Below are 22364 nucleotides of genomic sequence, written 5' to 3'. Positions count from 1 at the left end.
TGTTTTGGCTATGCCGGAAAATGAGAAATAACATTGATTATTTTGAAAATAGCGTATCTGTTCTATTATTATAACATGCTCATATATCAATAACATTCCCTAAACGCCTGTTTTGCCTGTTTAGGCTCAATTCGTGTTTTGTTGTTATCCGGCGTACTCACTGCCTAAAAAATCACAAACATGAAAAAAAAACAATTTGGGGACCAATTATTTGTTTTCGAATGGTATTAATTTGGGTGCATAGTATGAATTGAAGGAGCGGTAACAATATATAAAAAAAAATGACGAACAAACAAAACGTTGGGAGCAGGTAAAATTTGCACTTAGTTTTATTCTTTATGAATCGGCGCTAAATGAGTGCTATGTATATTATGTTTCGATAATTAATCAATATATAAATTAAGATTAAACCTTAGTTCTGATACTTTTTCTAGAAAAGGCTGGTGTGGTCAGATGTGGTTTTTATATCAAAAATCGATTGCTTGATGCTAATCGGAGTGAAAAGGCGGGTAATTGTAAGATTGTGTTGGTGAGCTGCAAGGTCTGTCTTGGAGAGACTCTTGAGCGTACTCTCACTTTCAACGATTATATTAAACGGATTGTACAGGAAGGTCTGCACCTGTTTCCTTTATTGAGAAGGTTTGATCGAGATCTGGTTGATGCGCATGCAATACTGGCTGTGTACGTTGGACTCGTGAGTTCAAAATTATAATATGCCTGGAGACCGCAATACGCTGGCCAAATTTAGCGACTGGAAGGTAAGGTGTTCAAAAAAGTTTGAAAGGTTCGCTCTTTGCAATCATCCGTTGATAGGAGAGGAAGTCTAATGCTATCAAGACCTTTGTGGTTTGGTCAATCTGGATATGATATTCCGAGTTACAAAGTAGCGTAGTAGATATTGTGTTCTTTACTAATATCATGAAAGGTCGTACTGAGACTTGAGAGTCGACACCTTCGAGAAAAAAAAATCAGCTGAACCAGAACGAGACTAATTTACGCCACCCAACGGAGATTTTAACTCTACTTAACACTACGGAATCGTAACTACCTAATGCACGAACTTGTGATTCGATTTATGCGAGGCTTTGACCATTTATAAAGCATTTTTCTATAGATATAGCGTCCGAGATGATAATTATTTTTCATATTGTTTATTTATTAACGTCGAAGAAAAAAATTGCTACCGTTAATTTCGGACAACAATTCAATTTTTAATTATTATTTTTGAATATCGCTTTAACTGAAACTTTTCCAATCTTTGCAGCAAAGAAATATTTGAATATTATTGTTCTACAAACAGCCCAATTTTGAATCAAGTGTGCCATGAGTAAAGACGCAGGAAATTTTTCCGTCACGTCATTTTCCAGTTTCAAACTAAAAAAAATATCTCGAGAAAAAACTATCCAAATTCAAAAACATCATACAACCAATTTCGCCATCGTCAAGCCATAATCCAAAAGAAGTTCTTCTTGCCAGCCAAAACCAGGCGCACCGCAATAAAGTTCTATGAAGGAGGTGAAAACCTTTGACCAACATACAAGATTTGGAGTGAAGCCCACTGGAAATTTACGAATTTTTGGAAGGATGGCAACAAAATTGCTGCTCAAGGTTTTGAAATTCGTAAGCTTTCCAGTCGGAGTATAACAGAGGATTAAGTATAATTTTATAATTTTTCGTTTCTATATGTATGGGCCAATCATTCAGAAAATAATTAGTAATTGGTAAAACTACGAATCGAATTATGATATCTCTTGTTGGTACGAAATTTTATGGTTTGTATGATGCGAAATATTTTTTGTATTAACCAATTCCAATTTTCATCATAAGTAAGGCATTTTGGCAGAGAAAAAGGATTTACTAAATTATGTTTTGGAACGCAAACTAATTGTTTTAGATGGTATATCTGCTCAAGGGAGATAATCCATTACAAAAGTATTTTTTTACTTATGGATCCTGTACACCTCCCGGTGGTGCAAAGGGCCGACTTGAAAGATCTCCATCCTGATCGTTGCCCGGCTATCGCTTTAACCTGTTGCCAGGTTAGATTTTGGTCGACTTCTTTTATTTCTTTATTGAGGCTTCGCCGCCATGAGCCTCTGGGTCTGCCTCTGCTGCGATGTCCCGCTGGGTTCCAGTCTAATGCTTGTTTACAGATTTCGTTTCCGCCCTTACGTAGAGTGTGGCCGACCCAGCCCCACTTCCGATCCTGAATTTCTGTTGCTATCGGCCTCTGGTGACAACGACGATTACAAAAGTATAATTCTTGTAATAGCGTAGTGATTCGTAGCAAAGCAATGTAGGTGGCTCGCCGACGCACAAATTATCGGTAGCGGATGTAAATATCCTCGCAGGCGTGGCGTAGCGGCGTACATGACTACAGTTAAAATTAAGCGTGCAAGAATTGACGTTAGTGTAACTGGTGAAATCCATCAAAATTCTATTACTATAAAATCAGTAATTAATTCATGTTTCTTGAGCACTGCCTGTATTCGCATATCTGTCCCATATGAATAGAAAACTCAGTAAAGATGGGACAAATATGCGGTTGCAGGCAGTACATAGGGCCAAGGTAAAGGATCTCCAGCTTAATGCACTATACCCAATATTTTTTTTAAACGGTTGGTAATCTTTAATTTCCCGGTTAACCTAATCTTTCACAGCTTTTTGAATACCACCTGATTTATTTTTTTGATTTTTTGTGATTTTTTTCATGGGGTTAATTCATAGTTTCATTCACGCTGAAGCAGGGATTGAATCCTAAAGAGAAAGAGCAAGTCTCTCACTTATCATCTCTGTATACATATACGCTATATAGCATACCGCAAGAAACTTTTTTCACAAGCTGTCATGATAAAGAACTGATTCGGGATGTTATACCCCATGATAAATTTCTTGTAGAAAGCTCCAAATGTGGGGAACACTGGCTCTGATGATGCATTTCAACTTGTTCTACACAGCTGTGCAGTAATCAACACGAAAGGAGCGAAACCAAAGCGAGAATCACCATTTTTCTGTGGGGGCTGCCTATCCGATTATGTTTTTTCGCACTTGTATACAAGTTTGATAAATTTGTTATCATTATAACAATATAATTCGGAACAGTTTTTGCCTCTCTTTTATCGTTGTTCGTTATCTGTTGAGAGCGATTTCTGCAAACCCTGCACTGAAGGTCTTAATCGACTAAACCCCACCCATGTAAAAAAAGAACTAGGTGTAATGAGTGTAAATTAAGTGCAGGAAATGATCTATTTTAATTATGCTTGATTCTTCATCACTACTTTCCTGTGAAACGACAGCTTTTTTCATGAAATTACGTAATTCCATGTATTAAAACTGTGTATGATTTCCAATTAATAACACTCATGTTATTATGTTTTAATGTTTGATACTGCCTCCCTACTTTTGAACAAATATTTTCAGAGATCAAGAATTCAATTCAATTCAATTTCAATACCATGGACGCAGTTGATCCTATTTGAAGGCAGCAGCATGACACTATCAGCTACCAGAACTTCCACAGCAGCGTGAAAAAACGCAGCCTCCAAATCGGCCATAGTTGGGCATTGTGATGTGATCACGTTTTCAATGGAAGCAAAGTACCGTGGAGGCACCATATTTGACGCAGTTAAGAAAATTTTAAAAAGAATCATTATTTAAAAAATAATTCCAATACGGATTCGCTTAATATTCTGCATAACGAGCTTACTACTATTATAGAATATGTAGAAATAATGAAACTTCGAAATATAAGTTTATTTCTTAGTTTTTCAATCAGTTTTTACGTAGTACTTGAGGTGCACAACTTGACGCACTAATTTTACTATGTTCCTTATTTGACGCAAAGTTGTTCCTAATTTGACGCACTTTAAAACTATGTTAAAACTCAATCAGCCTTTATATAAAGACAGTGCAATAGAACTTGGTGCGATATAAAATAACAAGTTAATTAATTATACAAAGAGGTATTTTTTTTGTTCAGTTTTTCTGCAAGTTATATGCTCTGTAACATGTAAGTGCTTTGTTAGTTTCATGAACCCTGCACATCATTCAAAATGCTTTTCATTTAGGTGTAAGAATCATGTGTTACAGGAGGATTAACTTTACATTTCATTACATAACCAGCCTACCATGGTCTGTTGTATTTGTAATAAAAACATAACTTTCTTTGGTAATCTGCAATTTTGAATCTATAAACTGAGAAGTTTGTATAGCTTCTGTCTAAACTGAGAAGCGTACAGCTTCTGTCTAATCTGAAAACGCAACTTGTATATGAACGTTTTTAGAACCACATTGAAGCTACCAATCTGCAAGTGTTACGTGACCGGCAGATATATCTAAAAAAATATGAGCTGCCCATCTATATACATTTGTTCAATAAACTATTAACATAAACTGAAGCTTATATGATAAAGGCAGCCATAGTTTTGTTTGACTTCATATTCAGGGTTGTACGACTAGTAGCGACAGGAAATCGACAGAGTAACAAATTGAAAATGTGTTCATTGTTTTGGTTTGTTGGAATTTCGTGCAAAGAAAGTAAATTGAATTATATGATACTAATTTATTATAAAATATTGTTTGCTCGCAAGAATTCTAAAACTAGCATATAAAACAGCATAATTACCAAATACCTGTAAGAAACGCATCAAAATCGAAGGCAGCATAAGGCATACTATCATGGGCTGGACACATAGTGGAATGATCCAATGTTGACTAATATTTAAAGTAGTTGAGAGTTAGTTAAAATTTAATGAATACATATTGCTTTTCCTCAGACTATTATTGAGGTTTATTAGCCCTGCCTTGTCTATTCGTATGATAAGATTAATTAGGAACATAACAATGCATTGTGAGCCAAATTTGACGCAGAACATTTTGGGTTGAAAAATGCGTTCGAATGTTGCAATGTTCAACGTAAAAGGTAAAGCTTACTCATAATGCTCAGCTGTTTGTAGGTAGGGGTAAAAGATTCTCACAAAAGTTATTTTGCGTGAAAAAATGATCATTCGACCCTTAGCATTGTGGCTAAGAAAAAAAAAATTGACGCATTATGAGTATGACTTCCATATATTTTATTCGGGTACGTTGATGCTTCATCAATAATATGCTGTTTATGCCATATATGCAAAGAAGAAGAGCAAATAAAGCCATCTAGCTTGATTCGTTGATATATTTTTGGCGAAAATAGGTTTTCTGCATCATTTGATTTGAGAGTGCGTCAAGTTTGGACCTGCGTCAAATATGGTGCTTCCACGGTAGGATAGAAAATGCAAAACTCTGGTATTCGTAACAAAAAGGGCACCATTACGGAGCATGAGATTTGATCAAATTATTCGTAGTACTAATTGATCACCACCCCCAGCTGGGTGAGGGATAGAGGATGACGCATACACACACACACATATAGCGTCCGAGATGATAAGAAGTAGGTTAAGGGCCGATGTCCACGTAGCGGTTTTAAAAGCTGCGTGTACGCCGCGTCCACGCGGTACCTAACATGTTTGGGAACGAGAACAAAGGGAACCACAGAGACAGTCGTCCTCTATGGTGTATTACCTCTATTAACAAAATGGATTTTTGCGCTTACAAATGTCTTTGCCTACATAGTAATAAAAAGTTCACTTTGGAATGGCATATATACTTAAATTAAAATACGGAATTTTACAGAAACTTACAGAAACAGACTGTCAGTATTTTATTAACCCGAATCCCAGCTCTTGGCTAAATTTTAGCTAAGGTCGGTGAAATAATTTAAGTATGAGTGAGTTGGTCTGTTATCAGGGTCGGATTTAGCCGGAAGGGGGCCTCGGCGCCGATAGTTTGCTGAGACCCCAAAATGATAAAAAAAAAGGTTTGTTTTAGAACATAAGGTTTTGTGGGCCCCTAAATCCGGCCCTGTCTGTTATTATGTAACTTTGTATGGGAAAACATTGTTTATGATCTACTCACCTTATTAGGATCTAATGGGTTATCAGACAAATGTACGACAGCACCAGGATGTGTTTTTCTTATCCTGAAAACAAATAAAGTTTTAATTATAATTACCAAAAAATAAACTGAAAAATCTTTTAAAATAAACATGTCTAAAGTGCAAGAATGTGCTCCTTGTAAGCTATGATCGATGTGCAAATTGTTGGCACCCTTTAAAAAACAAATCCATAGAATGTTACATTGTGTGATTTTAACTAATTGGTTGGTATACATGATAAGCTAGATAAAAAGTGCCTTTCATAAGTTTTGTCTATACTTACGGATCAATTGCCTTATTCCAATTGATGATGTATCCGCTTAAGGAAAAGGAGTCAGCATGAACTATGTGCGTGTTCCCTTTTTCTGTCCCTACGTACAACCATTTAGTGCCTACTGGTAGGTGCAATTGTGTGATCCTAAAAATATATTCTTTATTTTATTTACACCACACACTATTTACAAATTAATGTACACTGAGAAAAACAAGAGTATACCTTTCTCTTTGAAATTTCAGACTTTGTACTACTTTTGGTATTTTTGTGTGAAAATTCCATAAATGTAAAGTGTCATCGGCAGTAGCTGTTACAAGGCTACCTTCGTTCACAAGAAATTCGATTAGGTTCACAGCACATGCGGATTCTCCTTCGTGTCTAACGTGAGCGTCAACACCAAACCTTCCTAATCTATCAAGCAACAGTTAAGGAAATATTTATCTAAACAAGTTCACACTCTACCCTTGCCTTTATGTCAATCAACAAAAAAAACTGAGTGAATAATAAGATTACGGCACATGGTAAAACATATATAGATGATTATATTCAATCAAAAGGATACATTCTTACTGTACCAGATTTATCACCTATCGCTAGCAATTTCTGTACTGGATCGTAGGCCAATGCTGTTGGAGAGTAGGGAAATCCATGTCGAAAGGTCTGCAAGAAATGGAAGACATGTTTCAATTAATATTACTATACTGTTCAGCAGTGGATATATCCTAGAGATCGAACCAAAAAAATTACAAAAAAAACTTGGGGTCTCAAAAGTGACGGACGTCTACTAGCAAAGTATAATGGAATTTACTATAAAATTTCAAGGAAAAAGGGCAACAAACGCGGATTTACAAACAAATATATATGAACCGGTGCCAGCGAAAGTAGTACATGTTACATTGAGTAAATTTTACATGAGACGCATTTTTCCAAAAACTTCGAAAATAAAATTCAAATTAGCATTTTTCTGCATCTCAACTGTAGTAGGTAGTAATAAAGCATGAAGGTAGTAATGGCAAATATGCGAAGTTTCTTGACGAATTTCAAGTTTGTTGGAACAAAATGCACATGTACAGGCCGGACTCGATTATCCGGAGTGTTGAAAAAAAATTCACTCCGGATAATCGAACCCTCCGGATAATCGAGCCATTTTTTGTTGTCACTGAAAATTTAACTCAATTATTTGCTCAAATAATCTTTATTCTAGTTATATAAAATCTAATAAAATATCCCGTTAATCCGTTCATGGGTTCTGACTACCGTTAGAGGTCAGCGCCGATCCGATAATCATCAGCGGCGGCGTTTGTCATAATTTTGATCGGCGAAGGCTTGGCGATTTATTTATTACATTCGTAACGTAAAGTTTTTTTCCAGGATATTTTTAAGACATTAACGGGAGAATCTTTAATTTCGCTGGAAAAATCTGTCCCAGAAGTTTTTCGAACTTTCAACTCGAAATGATCTAAAGTTTTCACCGGAATTTCTATGAAATTTTCACGGGAAATTTTTTAGAAGTTTACCTATGCTACCGGGCATGCATGCTACGATTTTTTTCTCGTTTCAAAAAAAATGTTTCCAACGGAATTTCAACTATACTTTTTTCGGAATTTCTTTGGATTTCGACGTGCAATTTTTTATGTTGTCCATTAGTAATTCTACGGAAATTTTACGAGAAAATTTTCAAAAGACGAAGGGTTGTTTGGTTGAAAATCATCTGGTGGAAAGTCGAATATCACGGGCAATAATACATTAAGCCGAAAGCTATCTAGCCGAATTCCATTTGTTCGCCACGGTTATTATGTGGAAAACGGTACGACCAAACTAGTCATTTGGCTGGAAAAGCCGTATGATCTAACAGGTCGTTTGGTCGAATAGGCCTTGTCGTCGAAAATTCCATTTGACCGAAACGGTAGTTTGGCAGGAAGGGCAATTTGGCCGAAAATTTTATTCGGCTGATCGGATTATATGGCGAAAAACGTCGACCCGTTCGGCCAAACGCCATTTTTGAACAAATGAGCTGTCGGTTTTCACCCGTACGTCGCTGTATGCAGGTTTAGAGAAAACGGCGGAACACGTGTTGTTCGTGTGCCCACGTTTTCGCGCAATGCGTGACCACATGCTTGTCACATATGGTCTGGACACTACCCCGGACAACCTAGTTCGGAGGATGTGTAAAGATGAAGTTGGCTGGAACGCCGTTCTATCGGCTATCGCCCAAATCATCTCGAAGCTACACAGAAGGTGGCGCGTGGACTCAAGGATGGCTAGTTCAGGCGCAAATAAGAGGTGGTCCAAGGGATCGGAGTCGGTTTCATGGGTCATACCGGTGGTCATGCTCTGCGGCCGAACTCGATCCTTTTATCGAACAAGTGGCCGCGCGAAGAACAACATGGTATCGTCGCTTTCGCGGCGTCGGTCAACCGGGCGGGTTCCGAGCCCGAGGACGGAAAGGGGTCTCGTCAAGGCTGGGGCAGCCGTAGGCACCGCGTCGGCAAGTCCCTCTGTGTGTTGGCGAATAGGCCCTGTCGCAGAGAGGTCAATTTGGGGTGCACGCGGCATCATCATTCTTGATACCAGTCGTGCAAAGGGAAGCAGGCGCGAAGTCGACCCTTCCCACCTTCCGAGGACATAGGGCGTGGTAAGGCCACCTGGAAAGCCGGCAATGCGCTGGCACGATTGTAACGAGCCTTCGGGTCGTTACAATTATTGTAAATATTCTAATTGTTACTTAATTGTTTCATTCTTGTTAAATGTTCATTCTGTTAATGAGTTAAGGTTAAATAAAATAAAATGAAAAGATAGTTAAATTATAAAAGGTTGTACCAGTCTAATTTGAAGAACGGAAATTTACCGCGGTACAGTTCACTGGGTTCATTTTCTGTATTTCCCCTCAATAAAATGGTTAATGAGATCTAAGCCAGGTGGTGAGATATCGTGGGATTAAATTGCGTAAGCCACCCAAGATTGCTTGATCCCGCAAAATTTGCATATTCGCTTCGGCGTGCATCGACCTGTTGGGATTCTTTTGAAGATTTATTGACCTTTTTCGAAGTCCCTCTCACATGGACAGAAAGGTGGCTAGCTTAGGCTATTCGTGTGAAGAGACGCGAACATGCGCGAAAATGATTGTCATGAGCATGAGAGTACCGTCGGTATCGCGAATTTACCTTCGTGATTTCCGGTGACGAAATTAATTCGGCGGTTAATCTGAGGATTATTGAAGTGATCAGATTCACTTCGAACTGATCCGTGGAAGAGGCAGGAGTGGCCCAAGTGTTCTCGCGCCGTGGTAGTTTCTTTAAGGTAAAAGCCATTAAATGTTTTCAATCAGTGAATCTTTAGCAAAACCCTTTCCCAAAGCATTTAAAACTTTAAACCCTTTCCCTTAGATAGTTATCGTAGCTAGTCGTGTGTGCGAAGTTAATATTGGTGTTTTATCGTGTGTGCTGGTGGTTTTTAAAAGGTAATTTGTGCAATTTAGATGTGGAAATTTAGTGCTGACACGTGCAATGTGCAACGGTCATCTTATGTATTTAGATTCGCGACCACGCCGCTACGACGCCCAAGATTTTCTGACCCCACCATCAGGCTGCGAGGTTTTCCTGAGGCACGCCGGAAGAGGGACGCGATCGCCAAACAACGCGCCCTAGGCAGGGCATCACCGAAGAAGAGAAGAAGAAGTAAGGCAACCGTTTTCCCTCCGTTGGTGACGACCGACGGACATGGACGCACGTGCCGCGTCGCGCCAAACCAATCGTATGAGACCGTAAGTTTTCTATCCGGAGCAAAGCCATCCGTAGGTGACAAGCGCAGTAGCAGCATCATCAGATAGCCGGTCCGCCGGCGAACAGCGTGTAACTTTACCGCCATCGTCCGCAAGTATAACCATCACATGGACGCGCCGTTGTACTATTCGTCGCGTCCATTTTCAAAGTGAGTACTCCTTTCTTTAATCCATGCGCATGTGATTTTCCGCCGCAACATAGCTCATATTCCGTTGCTAGGCGAAGAAATATGTTGAGAACCGATTACGCACATTAGTTGAGGCGTTTGCGTAGCAAACGAGAACGTTGCACGTTTCTGTTGAGTGAACCACACCAGGAGAGCACACACGATAGGAGGCTAGGGACAGACCAAATAGCAATCAATGGGAAAGGTGTAGAACTGTAGAGGCGAGGAGATAGGCAAACAGTGGAAATGAGGAGAACACTAGTGTTAGTAAAATAAAGCTCGAGTAAGTTGGGATAAAAGCTCCGCTGTTCTTTCAATGTCGTGAATTATTTCAATAAACACTGCCGACTAAACGCATTTGTAAATTACTTGTTATTTGAGGTCCCGAATGAAGTGAAACTGGTTGAGAGTATTTAATGTAGTTCGTTTTCGTTGTAGTTTTTTTTGTAGTATTTTTCTACTGGGGAGGGCTCCGAAACCAACCGGGCAACTCACTAATTCGACAGCGCTGAGGGAAATTTTGGTCGCTTTACCTGTGATGATAAACCCCCTCCACACTGTTTCATCACTGGCCGACCGTTGTAGTTGGGTAACTGGCAATTAATTTATTAAGTCGTTACTAGTAGCGTCCTTCACAGGCGCAATTTAAGTTATCCACCTGTCTTCCATCTAGAATTAGGAGAAAAGGAACCTTCGTCCAACGGTCGGGCACATTTGAACACGGTCGATGGTCTCCTACGGGAGTGGCGCATAAACCATCGTACTTAAGTACCTAAAAAGGGGAAGACGGTCCGGCGTACGGTTATACGATACCATGGTGTTCTTCTAAAAAAGCGAGTCACGATGTTCGATGCTGCAAGGACACGCAGCTAACCTCGAGGGTGCGTTGTGCACTGGTCCCCCTTTGAAGCATTACTTTCTGGTTTTACCGGACTATGGGCTTGGCGGCAATGGAAACGGTTTAGCGGGTCTAGGATGTAGTCCTGCCTCCCTTGTTTGCTGTTGGAGGTGGTCCCTAACCCCGCACTTCCTGGACAACCCAGGATGTCTGTTGAGCAGATTCCCCCTCCATTGCTTAGGAAGACAAAAAAATGCAGGTATGTCAGAATCAGAAATGTGCAAACACTGCATAATGTTACAGAAAATTAGAGTCCTCAAGGAACAAACTAACAAGTTAACGAGCACATTTAAAACTGCCGCTAGTACCCAGTGTTGGTAAAATCATACTCATATCTCAATCATCAAGACTTCATGCATGAGCTAACTAGCTTGGGATGACTTGGGATTTGACTCACGCAAAACTTGAATCGCCGATGAGATTTGAGAATTTGAGATTTTACCTACAACTACCGTACAATGAATATCTCAGTAAGACACAAGTAGGCTAGATGTACCAGTTGTGGCTATAGCACCAGTTGTCGCACTAGTGCTTTATATGCGAAATGGCCCATCAAATCATAACAAAACAAGTTCAGATCGATAAAGTATATTCATTTGATACTATAACACCTTTGATCTCCTCCAAAACAAGCAAAGCATAATTGTAAAAATTGATTTTGCTTATTTTTTGACGTTATTTGCACCAGTTGTCGCACTAGTGGTCCCTATTTGGCCAGTCCCATAAGAAAACAATGGGATTTGCCAAATAAGAAACCAAAATTAAGAATAGTGCCACAACTGGTGCATGCGTTCCTATTATGGATTAATCAATTTTGAGGATTATAACAAATTTTATTGTAGTTTTCACAGCTGTTCTAAGGAGCAGGAAGTAAACGCTTGATATATAAAGTCGACCCGCCTGCCTTTTACTTATTTTAAAAAAAAAACAGTTGTTCTTATGTATGGCGACAATTGGTACACCCACCCTACCTAAATTTCATGAAAAACGTAGACTTTGTTCAACATCATGCTACTTCGACATTGTTGAACAGGGTACAGCGAAAGGAATTGTAAATGCAATCAACCAATTCAGAAAAATGTCTTTTCAAGTTTTTTTTTATATCTTCATTAAAGAGATTTTCAGCCCTAGGCTGGCTCATCTCTTACATCTTTTCAAGTTGTAACTAAGAACAGATCAAGACCAAAAATGTCGAGGAAGCATTTTCCATCTATTTCTAGATTTCAAATAAAACAATGTTCCTTGAACAAATCGAGTTTTTAGCCTCTGGAAGGAGTTATTGAAAAATTACTAAATGATCGAAGGCAGATTACTAAATGCATCACGCAATATCGATCATTGCGCTTTCAAATCATCGCTGCACCAGCCGCAGATCCAGGTTAGATTAATCAGGCCTAGTTTTTCGACACAAAAATGCCCACATAAATGTTATGTTTTGAATTGTCATAGTTAGACTGAGCGCGACCTCATGAAAGTGAGACATGCCTAACAGGGCGCAGACTTTGAGCGCTGTTAAGGGGCGTTCCTTAGCCGTGCGGTAAGGTGCACAAAGTATCATCGTGTGAGCCTAATGATATCCAGTAGAGAACCCAAAAGAGGCTGTTGGCGCGATGGCCTTTTGCAGTTGAGATAAGGTCGTGTACCCGATGGCATTTTGCAGTTGAAAAGAACCTGAGGACACTAAGCGTTCAGGGCGGCTGGAAGCGATTGACCTACACTCTTACTTTCAACTACCCAGTCACTTCCCGTTACGTTGGGATATGGATACTTGGTAGTAGTGCGTAACGGTGTAAATCCGGCCATATCGTCAGGCTCAGTAAAACACCGAAGCTGACAATATGGCGTCCCTAACCCCGAATCCCAAGGTGTCAGGCGACCCGTGCCGAGGGGATGAATGACCTGGGGGTGAAACAATTAGCCAGGTCGTTAACGGAGCCTGTGGAGGTTCCACAGAGTGAGGGCTGCTTCGGCGGCAAGCGGGTGGCAGTGGGTGGTACCCACACACCCCCAAGTGGTGCACATGTGGTGCAAGCGAATGGGAGTTGGGGGTATTACTCGTAATACCCCCACAGAGTGAAGGACCGAGTGTATGGGTGAGCACACAAGTAAGACTCGCATGGTACGCATGCTCGGTAGTGTTAGAATGACTGAAGTCTGGTGAGGCCTGGCAGGAGTGTCGGGGGGCAGATACCTCTGCGGCACCTCCGTATTAGGGGACACGAAAGTCTCGCTGTGCCTGGCAGGAGTGTCGGGGGGTTGATGCTTCTGCGGCACCTCAGAAATTGGAGACATGTATGGTGAGTGGTGCCACTCCGTTGCAGGATGGGAAAACCACCACACTGACTGAGGACTACCTGGGCTTAACGGAGACGAGCCAGCTTCGGGCTGAAAGTCTCCCTAATAAAGACACACACAAAAATACCTGGCTTCGAAATATCAATAGGTGGGTGCTGCCTGCAAAGTACCTGTCCGATACCTATTGACAGCATCAAAGCCCGGATAGGTGAGTGTTAGGCACGCGTGACCTGCCGGGTGTTCCACGCCCAAACGATGCACAGGAGGTGCACATAGTGGATACAAATGGGCGATGGGGGTATTACAACCCCCACTGAGTGGGTGACTGAATGTCAAGAGAGTGGTGCTCAAGTGGTGCAAGCGATAGGGACTGAATGTATGAGCGAGCACACAAGTTAGACTCGCATGGTACGTGTGGTCAGAGTGACTGCTTATGCAGTAGTGTGATCCGGCTGCCAGGGACGGATTGAGTGCAGTCTCACTAGGCCTGGCAAGATCGTACGTGGCAGATACCTCTGCGGCACCTCAGAAGTAGGGGTCACGAAAGTCTCGCTATGACTGGCAGGAGTGTCTGCGGCACCTCAGAAATAGGAGACATGAAACGGTCTGCCTCGTAGCTGAGGTAGGAGCGGCATAGGAGCCACCAACCTAGAGTCGCCTCCGGCTTGGTAGACAAGTGGTGCCACCCTGTTGCAGGCCGGGGTGAACACCATACTGAATGAGGACTGTTTATGTTGTGAGATGGCGGCATCCCGAGTAGACGAAAATAGCTCAATAATATCAAATGTTGATAAAATAGCAAAATGAGATATGGACATGATTGATATAAGAGATAAAAGATCAGACGATAATATCAAAATTTTGCACTAAAATATCATCAGAAGATCAAGTTATGCTATTTGTAATAAGTGATCAATATCATGTGTCATTAGTTTGTTCTTATCCATAGCATATCTTGATATTTAAATGATATTCCGGTGCAAATTTTTGATATTGTTGCCTGTTCTTTTATCTCTTATATCAATCAAGTCCATATCATGTTTTGTTATTCTGTTCATGGCTTCTGCCCGGGATGGGGTACCCCCTGCAGGGTACCTGTAAGATTCTAACAATCATTCAAGTGGCAATAATTTTGAAATAACACTTGGGTCATTTCAAAGTTTCAAATTTGGGACCGTCACGAAAAGTGGTTAGGAAGTAAAAGGAAGTAAAACTATGATTGTATGACAACTATTGTAAACCACCGATTCAATGGATTTCACTATTGAAAAAAATCAATTTCGACAGTAAGTGTTGAAATTACAGTTTTTTAGTAAATTGCCTACATTTCTGCTATTACTCATCCGGCATGAATATGCACAAAATATTCATGATCGAATTTCGTATCCACTATCGCATTATACGTCAATTTGCGGTCGTGTCTTTGATACCAAGATGAATACACCACTAGGTGTTCCAAACTGCCAAATTCACGATTCAGCCATCTTGGATTTTAGTATGGGAGAGCCAGCCGGTTTGTTTATGTTTTGCACCGAAAATGAATTTTTCACCCCCGCCTTCTTCTCGTCCATAAATTGAGCAGATTGAAACACCTAGCCGTGTATTCATCTTGTTTGATACAACCTTCAACTTTTTATAATTTTTTTCGTGGACATTCCAGCAACGTACCTTCTTCAGCAAAGTTTTTCAGCATCCTTTATGGGTTACACTTTAACGCAATGTGCCACTTGTTTTACTATGAACTGAAACCTCTAGAAGTAAAAATGCAAAAATATACGTTTTGCCATATTCCCTGGGCTTTGGATTATAATTCCCCACAAATATTGATATATTCTAGGAGAATTGTAATCTGTGCTGGTAGGAGTCTACGAACTGGGGTTGGAATCTATTTGAATACACATGAAGAAAGTGGTGTAGATTATGGGAATTGAATTGTAAGTTCGTATACTCCTATTCGGTTTCCTCAATGACCGACAGGGTGCGTGCTACATGTCGCGGATAGAAGCTAAGGGAGGTGTGGTATAATTCGACTGAATTTATTGAATAAAGAGCCTTTTAATAGTCAGTCAATTGTGCTTAGCCTCCTATTGTGTTGTAACTGAATAATGTCAAAATAGATAATCGATACAGACACCTCCTTTCACAACAATCTATAATTCATTTGAATGTATTCAACATTGGCTCCGTAGCTTAATGTCCTATGCGACATAGTTTTGAAGATACTATTTAGCTGATCCAAGTCTAGCATCCTGTACTAGAGAGTTACTTTAGAAGAGACTTCTCATAATTTTATCGTAGTCAACGTTTATATTAAAAATAAGTTATAAAATGGAGTGCTCATTATTTCCTGCTAGATCAGTTACAAGACAACGTGGACCACATTGAGGAAAAATTATTCAATAAATCGATATTATCGTCGAAAGGCCCAGCTATGCTGTAACCAAATTAATCACTTATTATATAAATCTCTAACTGAAATTAGAAAAAACAAGCTACTTAATTAAATCCGACTGATATTAAATATAACACTACACAAATTTGAGAATCCCATTTAAAAGAACCTCATAAATAATAAAATGACATTTACTAATATCCATTCTTTTCATTATTTTCCTCACTATCTAACCCGATCTCAACTATAATAAATTATGATGGAGCTTCGAAATTGAGAAGACTCGAGCCAACACCAAATGCAGCATGATCCTACTAATACCGTCAGGAATCGGAAGAATCTGAAATCTGGTAAACACTTATTAAAGCTAATAAGTGGTAAGTAGATAGAAAGAATACATACATGGTAAGTGCAAATAACTTATAAATTTATCATATTTTATTCCATTGCGTAAATGTATATATCATATGTGTTTACTTTGTAAATGATAACCGTACTTTGATTATATATATATATATATATATATATACATATATATATATATATATATATATATATATATATATATATATATATATATATATATATATATATATATATATATATATATATATATATATATATATATATATATATATACATATATATATATATATACATATATATATATATATATATACATATATATATATATGCACATTTGTGAAAAAAGTATATATGTTTCTGTGAGTGTGTGTGTGTGTGTATATTATATGAAAACAATAATCTAAAAATTGATTTACGAAATAGGTGGAAAATTATGCTGAAGTGTTGTTTAGGATGGTTACTGAGAAGTGCAAAATATAGTTGATGTAAAAATTGATGTAACGGTGTTGGCAGTCATGGGTGAAGTGAATTAAGTGAATCGACTCATCATTAAACACACGACTGCAATATATGTTCAACAAAATCGTAAGCAGTGACTTATAAGTATATAAGTCTATGTTTGCACTACGGCCTGAATAACATGTTATTCAAATTATCGACAAAAGAAAGCTCATCAAGATAGCCGAATAACATGTTACAAGGCCCTAGTGTGAACATAGTATAAGTCGTGACGTGAATTTGGCAAGATTGAACGGAATTATGAACAAAGATGGTGCCGACGATTTAGTAATTTGGTTTTGACCGTTTGGTGATTTTTCGGTGACTCGTTTCTGAGGCTGGTTTCCTGCTTAAGGGAGTTAGGATAGTGGAGAAATTGTGAATGTGAAGAAAGAACGATACGGTGATAGTGACCGCAATAATGTTCGGTGATCATGATGACTATGTTAAAATTAACGTAATGATAGTAGGTGAATATGATGCGTGATTTCATTGCTTATACTGAGTGAAATGATTCGTAGTGGCAGAAAAACTTATATACTTTTGTAAAGATAAAGAAGAAGAAAAGAGTGATGTTGATATTAGTGATGGTAGTTTGACAATACTAAGTGCTTATAATGATGGGGGTGGGCTGTTATACAAATCCTTGTTTTCATCAACACGGCCCATAACAGTGACCACATGAGCATCATCGCTTAGGAACGTCTGTGTGATGATGAAAAACGGGAGGCTCATAGAAGCCAATATGGGCGGGGTACAGTGTAGATTAATAGCAAGGGACAGCTGCCATTGTAACCACCACAAAAAAAAAAAAATATATATACGTTTTGCCATATTAATTTCCATACAAACTTCTAACGCGATGCGGAAAGCGAGGAAGCAATCAATCGGGCCCAAATTCTGCACAGTTGTTCTGGACTCAGAATGGTTTTGAAAAACCATTGATTTGAAAAAAAAATGACCATGGCCCACTACTAACTATTCTTGCCAAGCGCGATGACGTTATGGAAGCAAATCACGTAAACAAATTTAATTTCCTAATTAAAGTTGCGTGATGCAATAATTATTTCTATAACGAGATGACTGGTACTCTCAAAAATAGCCGCGTGTGTCTTATGATACCTATCACATTCAATACCAGCTAAGACATACGCAAGCTACCTATGAAAGTCGCATAACTGCTATAATGGTGCTGTAAATTAAACTGCGATGAGATGATCTTTCTATTAGAAATTTCAAGTTAATTATAATAATAAAATGAGGGTTCCGTCAATGTGAGTTACAATGGGCCAAAATGTTACAGTACTAACTATTCTTGCCAAGCGCGTTTTAAAAGTATATCACTCTTAAAAAATCATACATAGTTCAAAATTGACCAATTCTTAGCCCCCAGAAAGAGTGACATTGGGTCAAATAAAGTCCTATTCAAGAACACAATTGATTCGAGATGTAATGTGAATAAATACATATTTAATTTCATATAAAATTGTGTATCAGTATTTTTAGAGGAATTATGCAAATTATCTACATTGGCCCTTTTTTATATATCTTCGTCATTTTCAACTTTCGTTTACCTCTTTCTATGGATTTACATGGAGCTATAGAACATTTTGTAAGGATCATCACTATTAGGTGCTGTTCACAAATTACGTTACGCTTAAAGAGGGATCAGGCAGGGCTCATACAAAAAAATCTTCCTTAGAAAACATCCATAAACTACGTAACGCTTTGAGGGGGAGGGGTGATGATTCATACAAAAAAAAACTTTGAGGAACTCATTTGAAACAGCGACATCAAAATTCATGAACCTCAAAAAGTAAACAGCGCGAATCACCAAACGTCGTGCGATCGTTGTAAATGTGTAGTATAGGGGTGATCGGGGCAATGTAGGTCACCTAAGGAAATTGTTCCGCAAAGCGCTGATAAGCTCAAAAAATGCTAACTTTCAAATTACGTCGATGAATGATGAATAACACAACAACAATACAAATTGTTGGAATGCACTTTTGAAAATGTATTTATATTAATATGTGTTCCCCACTATACGGGGCAGTATGGGTCACCCATCCAAAACGTTTTCTTAGAGAAAAGTGTCATAATATGAATGAATATGATTTTCCTACAACGGTTTAGAGTTTTCTATATAAAATGAGATTAATAAATCGCACAAAAGCGGACCGAATCGATTTGTCTCTCTTCACCGTTTGCACAGACACATTTCAATTGGTCTATGTTCATTTTTTCTGTTACGATCGCAATAATGCGGTATTGTAATTTATTCGTAATGAATCTAACATAGATGATAATATTTTTGTATTCGGCAACTTAAATTTGAACTTGTTCATATATTAAGGCCTAATGTGTTGCTCTGTGGTGGTTTGATCATATTGCACCATAGAGAGTAGGTAGCTTTGGAAAAAAATATGAAAAAATCATATTTGTATTAGTCTCTCTTAGCCTAGCGGTAAAATCCCGAGCAGGAGAAATTGGCTCAACAATACCTAATTCTGTTCTACCCTCCTTAGCCGGGCGGTAAGACGCGCGGCTACAAAGCAAGACCATGCTGAGGGTGGCTGGGTTTGATTCCCGGTGCCGGTCTTGGCAGTTTTCGGATTGGAAATTGTCTCGACTTCCCTGGGCATAAAAGTATCATCGTGTTAGCCTCATGATATACGAATGCAAAGTAACGAACGAATGGTTACTTGGCTTAGAAATCTCACGGTTAATAACTGTGGAAGAGCTGAATGAACACTAAGCAGCGAGGTGGCAATGTTCCAGTGGGGGATGCAATGCCAATAAGAAGAAGAATTAGTACAAACATGTATGCACAATATTCAATTATAATAGATCTTTTGATTGTGATGCATTTTGGACCTGTATTTTTATCAGTTTTGTGTCAAAACCAAATTTATAAACTTCAAATTTTGTAACAATTCTGCTTATGCAGCAAAAATTCACATTTTCAAGTGTATTTTCATGTTTGAATTGAATTGCAATGCTTTTCACATTGATCATATAACTTTGACATGATAAAACTACTTGTCAATAAGCTCAAATTGAGGATGGCTCACATAGCCTCATCTGTTCATATTGCCCCTACTGCCCCTATACCTGTAATGCGCCTCGAGACGCTGCGGAACTGCTCTGAATATGGTTTAGTTGCCATGCGTTTTTCAGCGCTGGATACCGATTGTTTTTCGACCATATGAAAACCCCATCAAATGAGCAAATTTCGAAATTAGCTCCGCCTGCCAAGGGTGAAAAAAATCATGAAATAGTGATACAATGTTTATTATTTTAAATTTGAATGTGTATTAAGTTTGAAATGATTGATTAACGGTACTGTGATGCAACATGTGATTGCCTTCATCTATGGTATTGGACGACGTATCGGCCTCGACGCAACAAGATATCTGTAGCATATTCTCTGCTAAGTTTGCCAGCGTTTTCTCAAATGAAGAGCTCCCTGCCGATCACATCTCACTTGCCGCAGAGAATGTTCCGGTCACAAATCAGACGCTAAGCAAAGTGGATGTTTCAGACACGACGATTTCCAATGCCGCAACCAGACTGAAATCCTCATTCCATCCAGGCCCCGATGGGATTCCGTCCTCATTACTCAAGAAACACATCGTTTCCCTGCTTTCTCCACTTCGATGCATTTTCCAGCTTTCTCTGTCAACCGGTTTGTTCCCGTCATGTTGGAAAAAGGCGCAAATGTTTCCAGTCTACAAAAAAGGCAGCAAGCGTGACGTCAATAACTACCGGGGCGTTACTTCATTGAGCGCTGTTTCAAAATTATTTGAGTTGGTTGTCATGGATCTAATGCTATTCTATTGTAAGCAGTACCTGAGCGATGATCAACATGGGTTCATTGTCGGTCGATCCACCACAACAAATCTACTGTGCCTAACTTCGTATGTTACCGACAGCTTACTAGAACGAGCTCAAACGGATGTTATTTACAAGGGGGGCCATCCAGAAACCACGTGGTCATATTTTTTAAGATTTTCAACCCCCCCCTCCCCCCATGTGGTCTATCGTGGTCATTTGGCAGACCCCCCCTCTCCCCCCCCTTTGACCACGTGGTTTTTTTCAAGTACAAAAAATTAAAAAAAACGCAATTAACTAAAACATATGGTTAATCCGATCAATTTTTAAGATAGACGATTTCAACTGATTCAAAATCAAACTAAACCCATTATGGAAATTATAAATTTTCATGAATTCGAACATTTTGATGATGATATCATGTTGTAATGTGTATCAGGTATTAGGATATCTATACTATAACTCGCAATGTAATTTGTAATGGTTTAGAAATTTTCCAAAATATCCCCATATATAATTTTTTTTTTATTTGTTTTTGGTGATATTTTTAAAATAGGTAATTATGAAGTTCATCACTGATTATCCCTATAGTATAAAAAGTATAAAAAGAACTGAAAAGTCGTACTTTTTTCGGGTGTCATAGGCCAAACTTCTCTGAAGTACATATCCTCGAAAGTATCAAAAATCATGTCAAGAAACAAAATGTCCTAAGACATGGTATTACGGAGTTTTAGAACGACCCGATCAACCAAGTCCTGAACGATGTATCCGTGCATCGCTAAGCATCCAAGCAGGTCCATTGAGCCGATGCGATTTCATTTATTACTCAGCCTAAAAAAATTTAAAAAAATTCCATGACAATTAGGAAATTTCCAATAAAGAAATCATGGTATGAGAAATAAAAAAATATTAAATTTTCTACAAATAATGCAAAATTACAATAAACAATAAAAATTTTTTCACAAAACAAAAATAAATTAACACTTTTAAAACCAAAAATTGCAAACATAAAAGAAGAATTTTCCATAAAGAAATCAAAATGTTCCACGGAAAATACAAACATTCCATAAATAAATCAATATTAGAAATAAATAATTACAAAATTTTCCACAAAATAAATATTTTTTTATTAATTTTTTTATTAAATTATTAAATTTTATTAAATAATTAAAACCTTTCCACGAAGAAATCAATGAATAGCATTGAAAACTAAAGGAAATTTTTGATTAAAGAATATAAAAAAGCAATAAAATTGAGCATTTTTCCATAGATTACCCTTCTTTAAAAGCGTTTGAAGTTCATGGAGAATTTTTATAAATTTAATTGCTTTGTAGTATTTTTTAATTTTCTTAATTTTCATTGCTCTTCATTGATGTGAAAGAAATCCAGCATTGCTCAAGTGTTGCAATTGTCACAATGAACTATTTGCAGCACCGCACTCTAGATCAATTTCCGTGCGTTTGTTTTGTTTTCCTCAACAGCTGACCCAAAATTGTATTTAAATTACTTTTTTACATTTCCCGTTAAATTCATCAACGTTTTGTATAAACAAACCTTGCGGATCCCAAAACGAATCGATTACTGGAAAATCTTACAAATCAGTCAACCCGTTCATGAGTTAAATCGTAAGGAAGGAAATCTAATTTTTATTATATAGAGATTTTGTGGAAAAAATATTTTTTTGTTGAAAAAATATTTATTTTGTGTAAAATTTTGTAATTCTTGATTGCTAATATTGATTTATTAGTGGAAAATTGGGATTTTATTCGTGAAACATATTGATTTCTTTATGGAAAATTCTTATTTCATAATTGCAATTTTTGCTTGCTAGTTTATTATTGTTTTGTGGAAATTTTTCAACTATTTATGGAATTTTATATTTATTTAATACTCA

At 38.1% G+C, this 22364-nt stretch overlaps 2 protein-coding genes across 13 annotated transcripts in view; one reads left to right on the top strand and one right to left on the bottom strand.

Moving 5' to 3' along the window:
* LOC134205279 (syntaxin-binding protein 5) overlaps window positions 1-22364 on the bottom strand; it is a 75617-nt gene that overhangs the window by 42243 nt on the left and 11010 nt on the right. For all 11 annotated transcript variants that reach the window (XM_062680392.1, XM_062680389.1, XM_062680390.1 and 8 more), the window contains 4 exons: window positions 6805-6902; window positions 6465-6653; window positions 6252-6386; window positions 5950-6013 (listed from right to left, as the gene is read on the bottom strand). In XM_062680392.1, coding sequence (XP_062536376.1) covers window positions 5950-6013; window positions 6252-6386; window positions 6465-6653; window positions 6805-6902 — 486 coding nt within the window. The remainder of the gene's footprint in view (window positions 1-5949; window positions 6014-6251; window positions 6387-6464; window positions 6654-6804; window positions 6903-22364) is intronic.
* LOC134205281 (integrator complex subunit 7) overlaps window positions 1570-22364 on the top strand; it is a 183115-nt gene continuing 162320 nt past the window's right edge. For both annotated transcript variants that reach the window (XM_062680401.1, XM_062680400.1), the window contains exon 1: window positions 1570-1620. In XM_062680401.1, coding sequence (XP_062536385.1) covers window positions 1585-1620 — 36 coding nt within the window. In that variant the 5' untranslated portion in view covers window positions 1570-1584. The remainder of the gene's footprint in view (window positions 1621-22364) is intronic.

Source organism: Armigeres subalbatus, chromosome 1 (assembly GCF_024139115.2).
Source record: "Armigeres subalbatus isolate Guangzhou_Male chromosome 1, GZ_Asu_2, whole genome shotgun sequence".
In the NCBI taxonomy this organism is placed as follows: Eukaryota; Metazoa; Arthropoda; class Insecta; order Diptera; family Culicidae; genus Armigeres; species Armigeres subalbatus.
The sequence above is the reverse complement of the archived record's forward strand: the minus strand, read 5'-3'. Positions and strand labels throughout refer to the sequence as shown.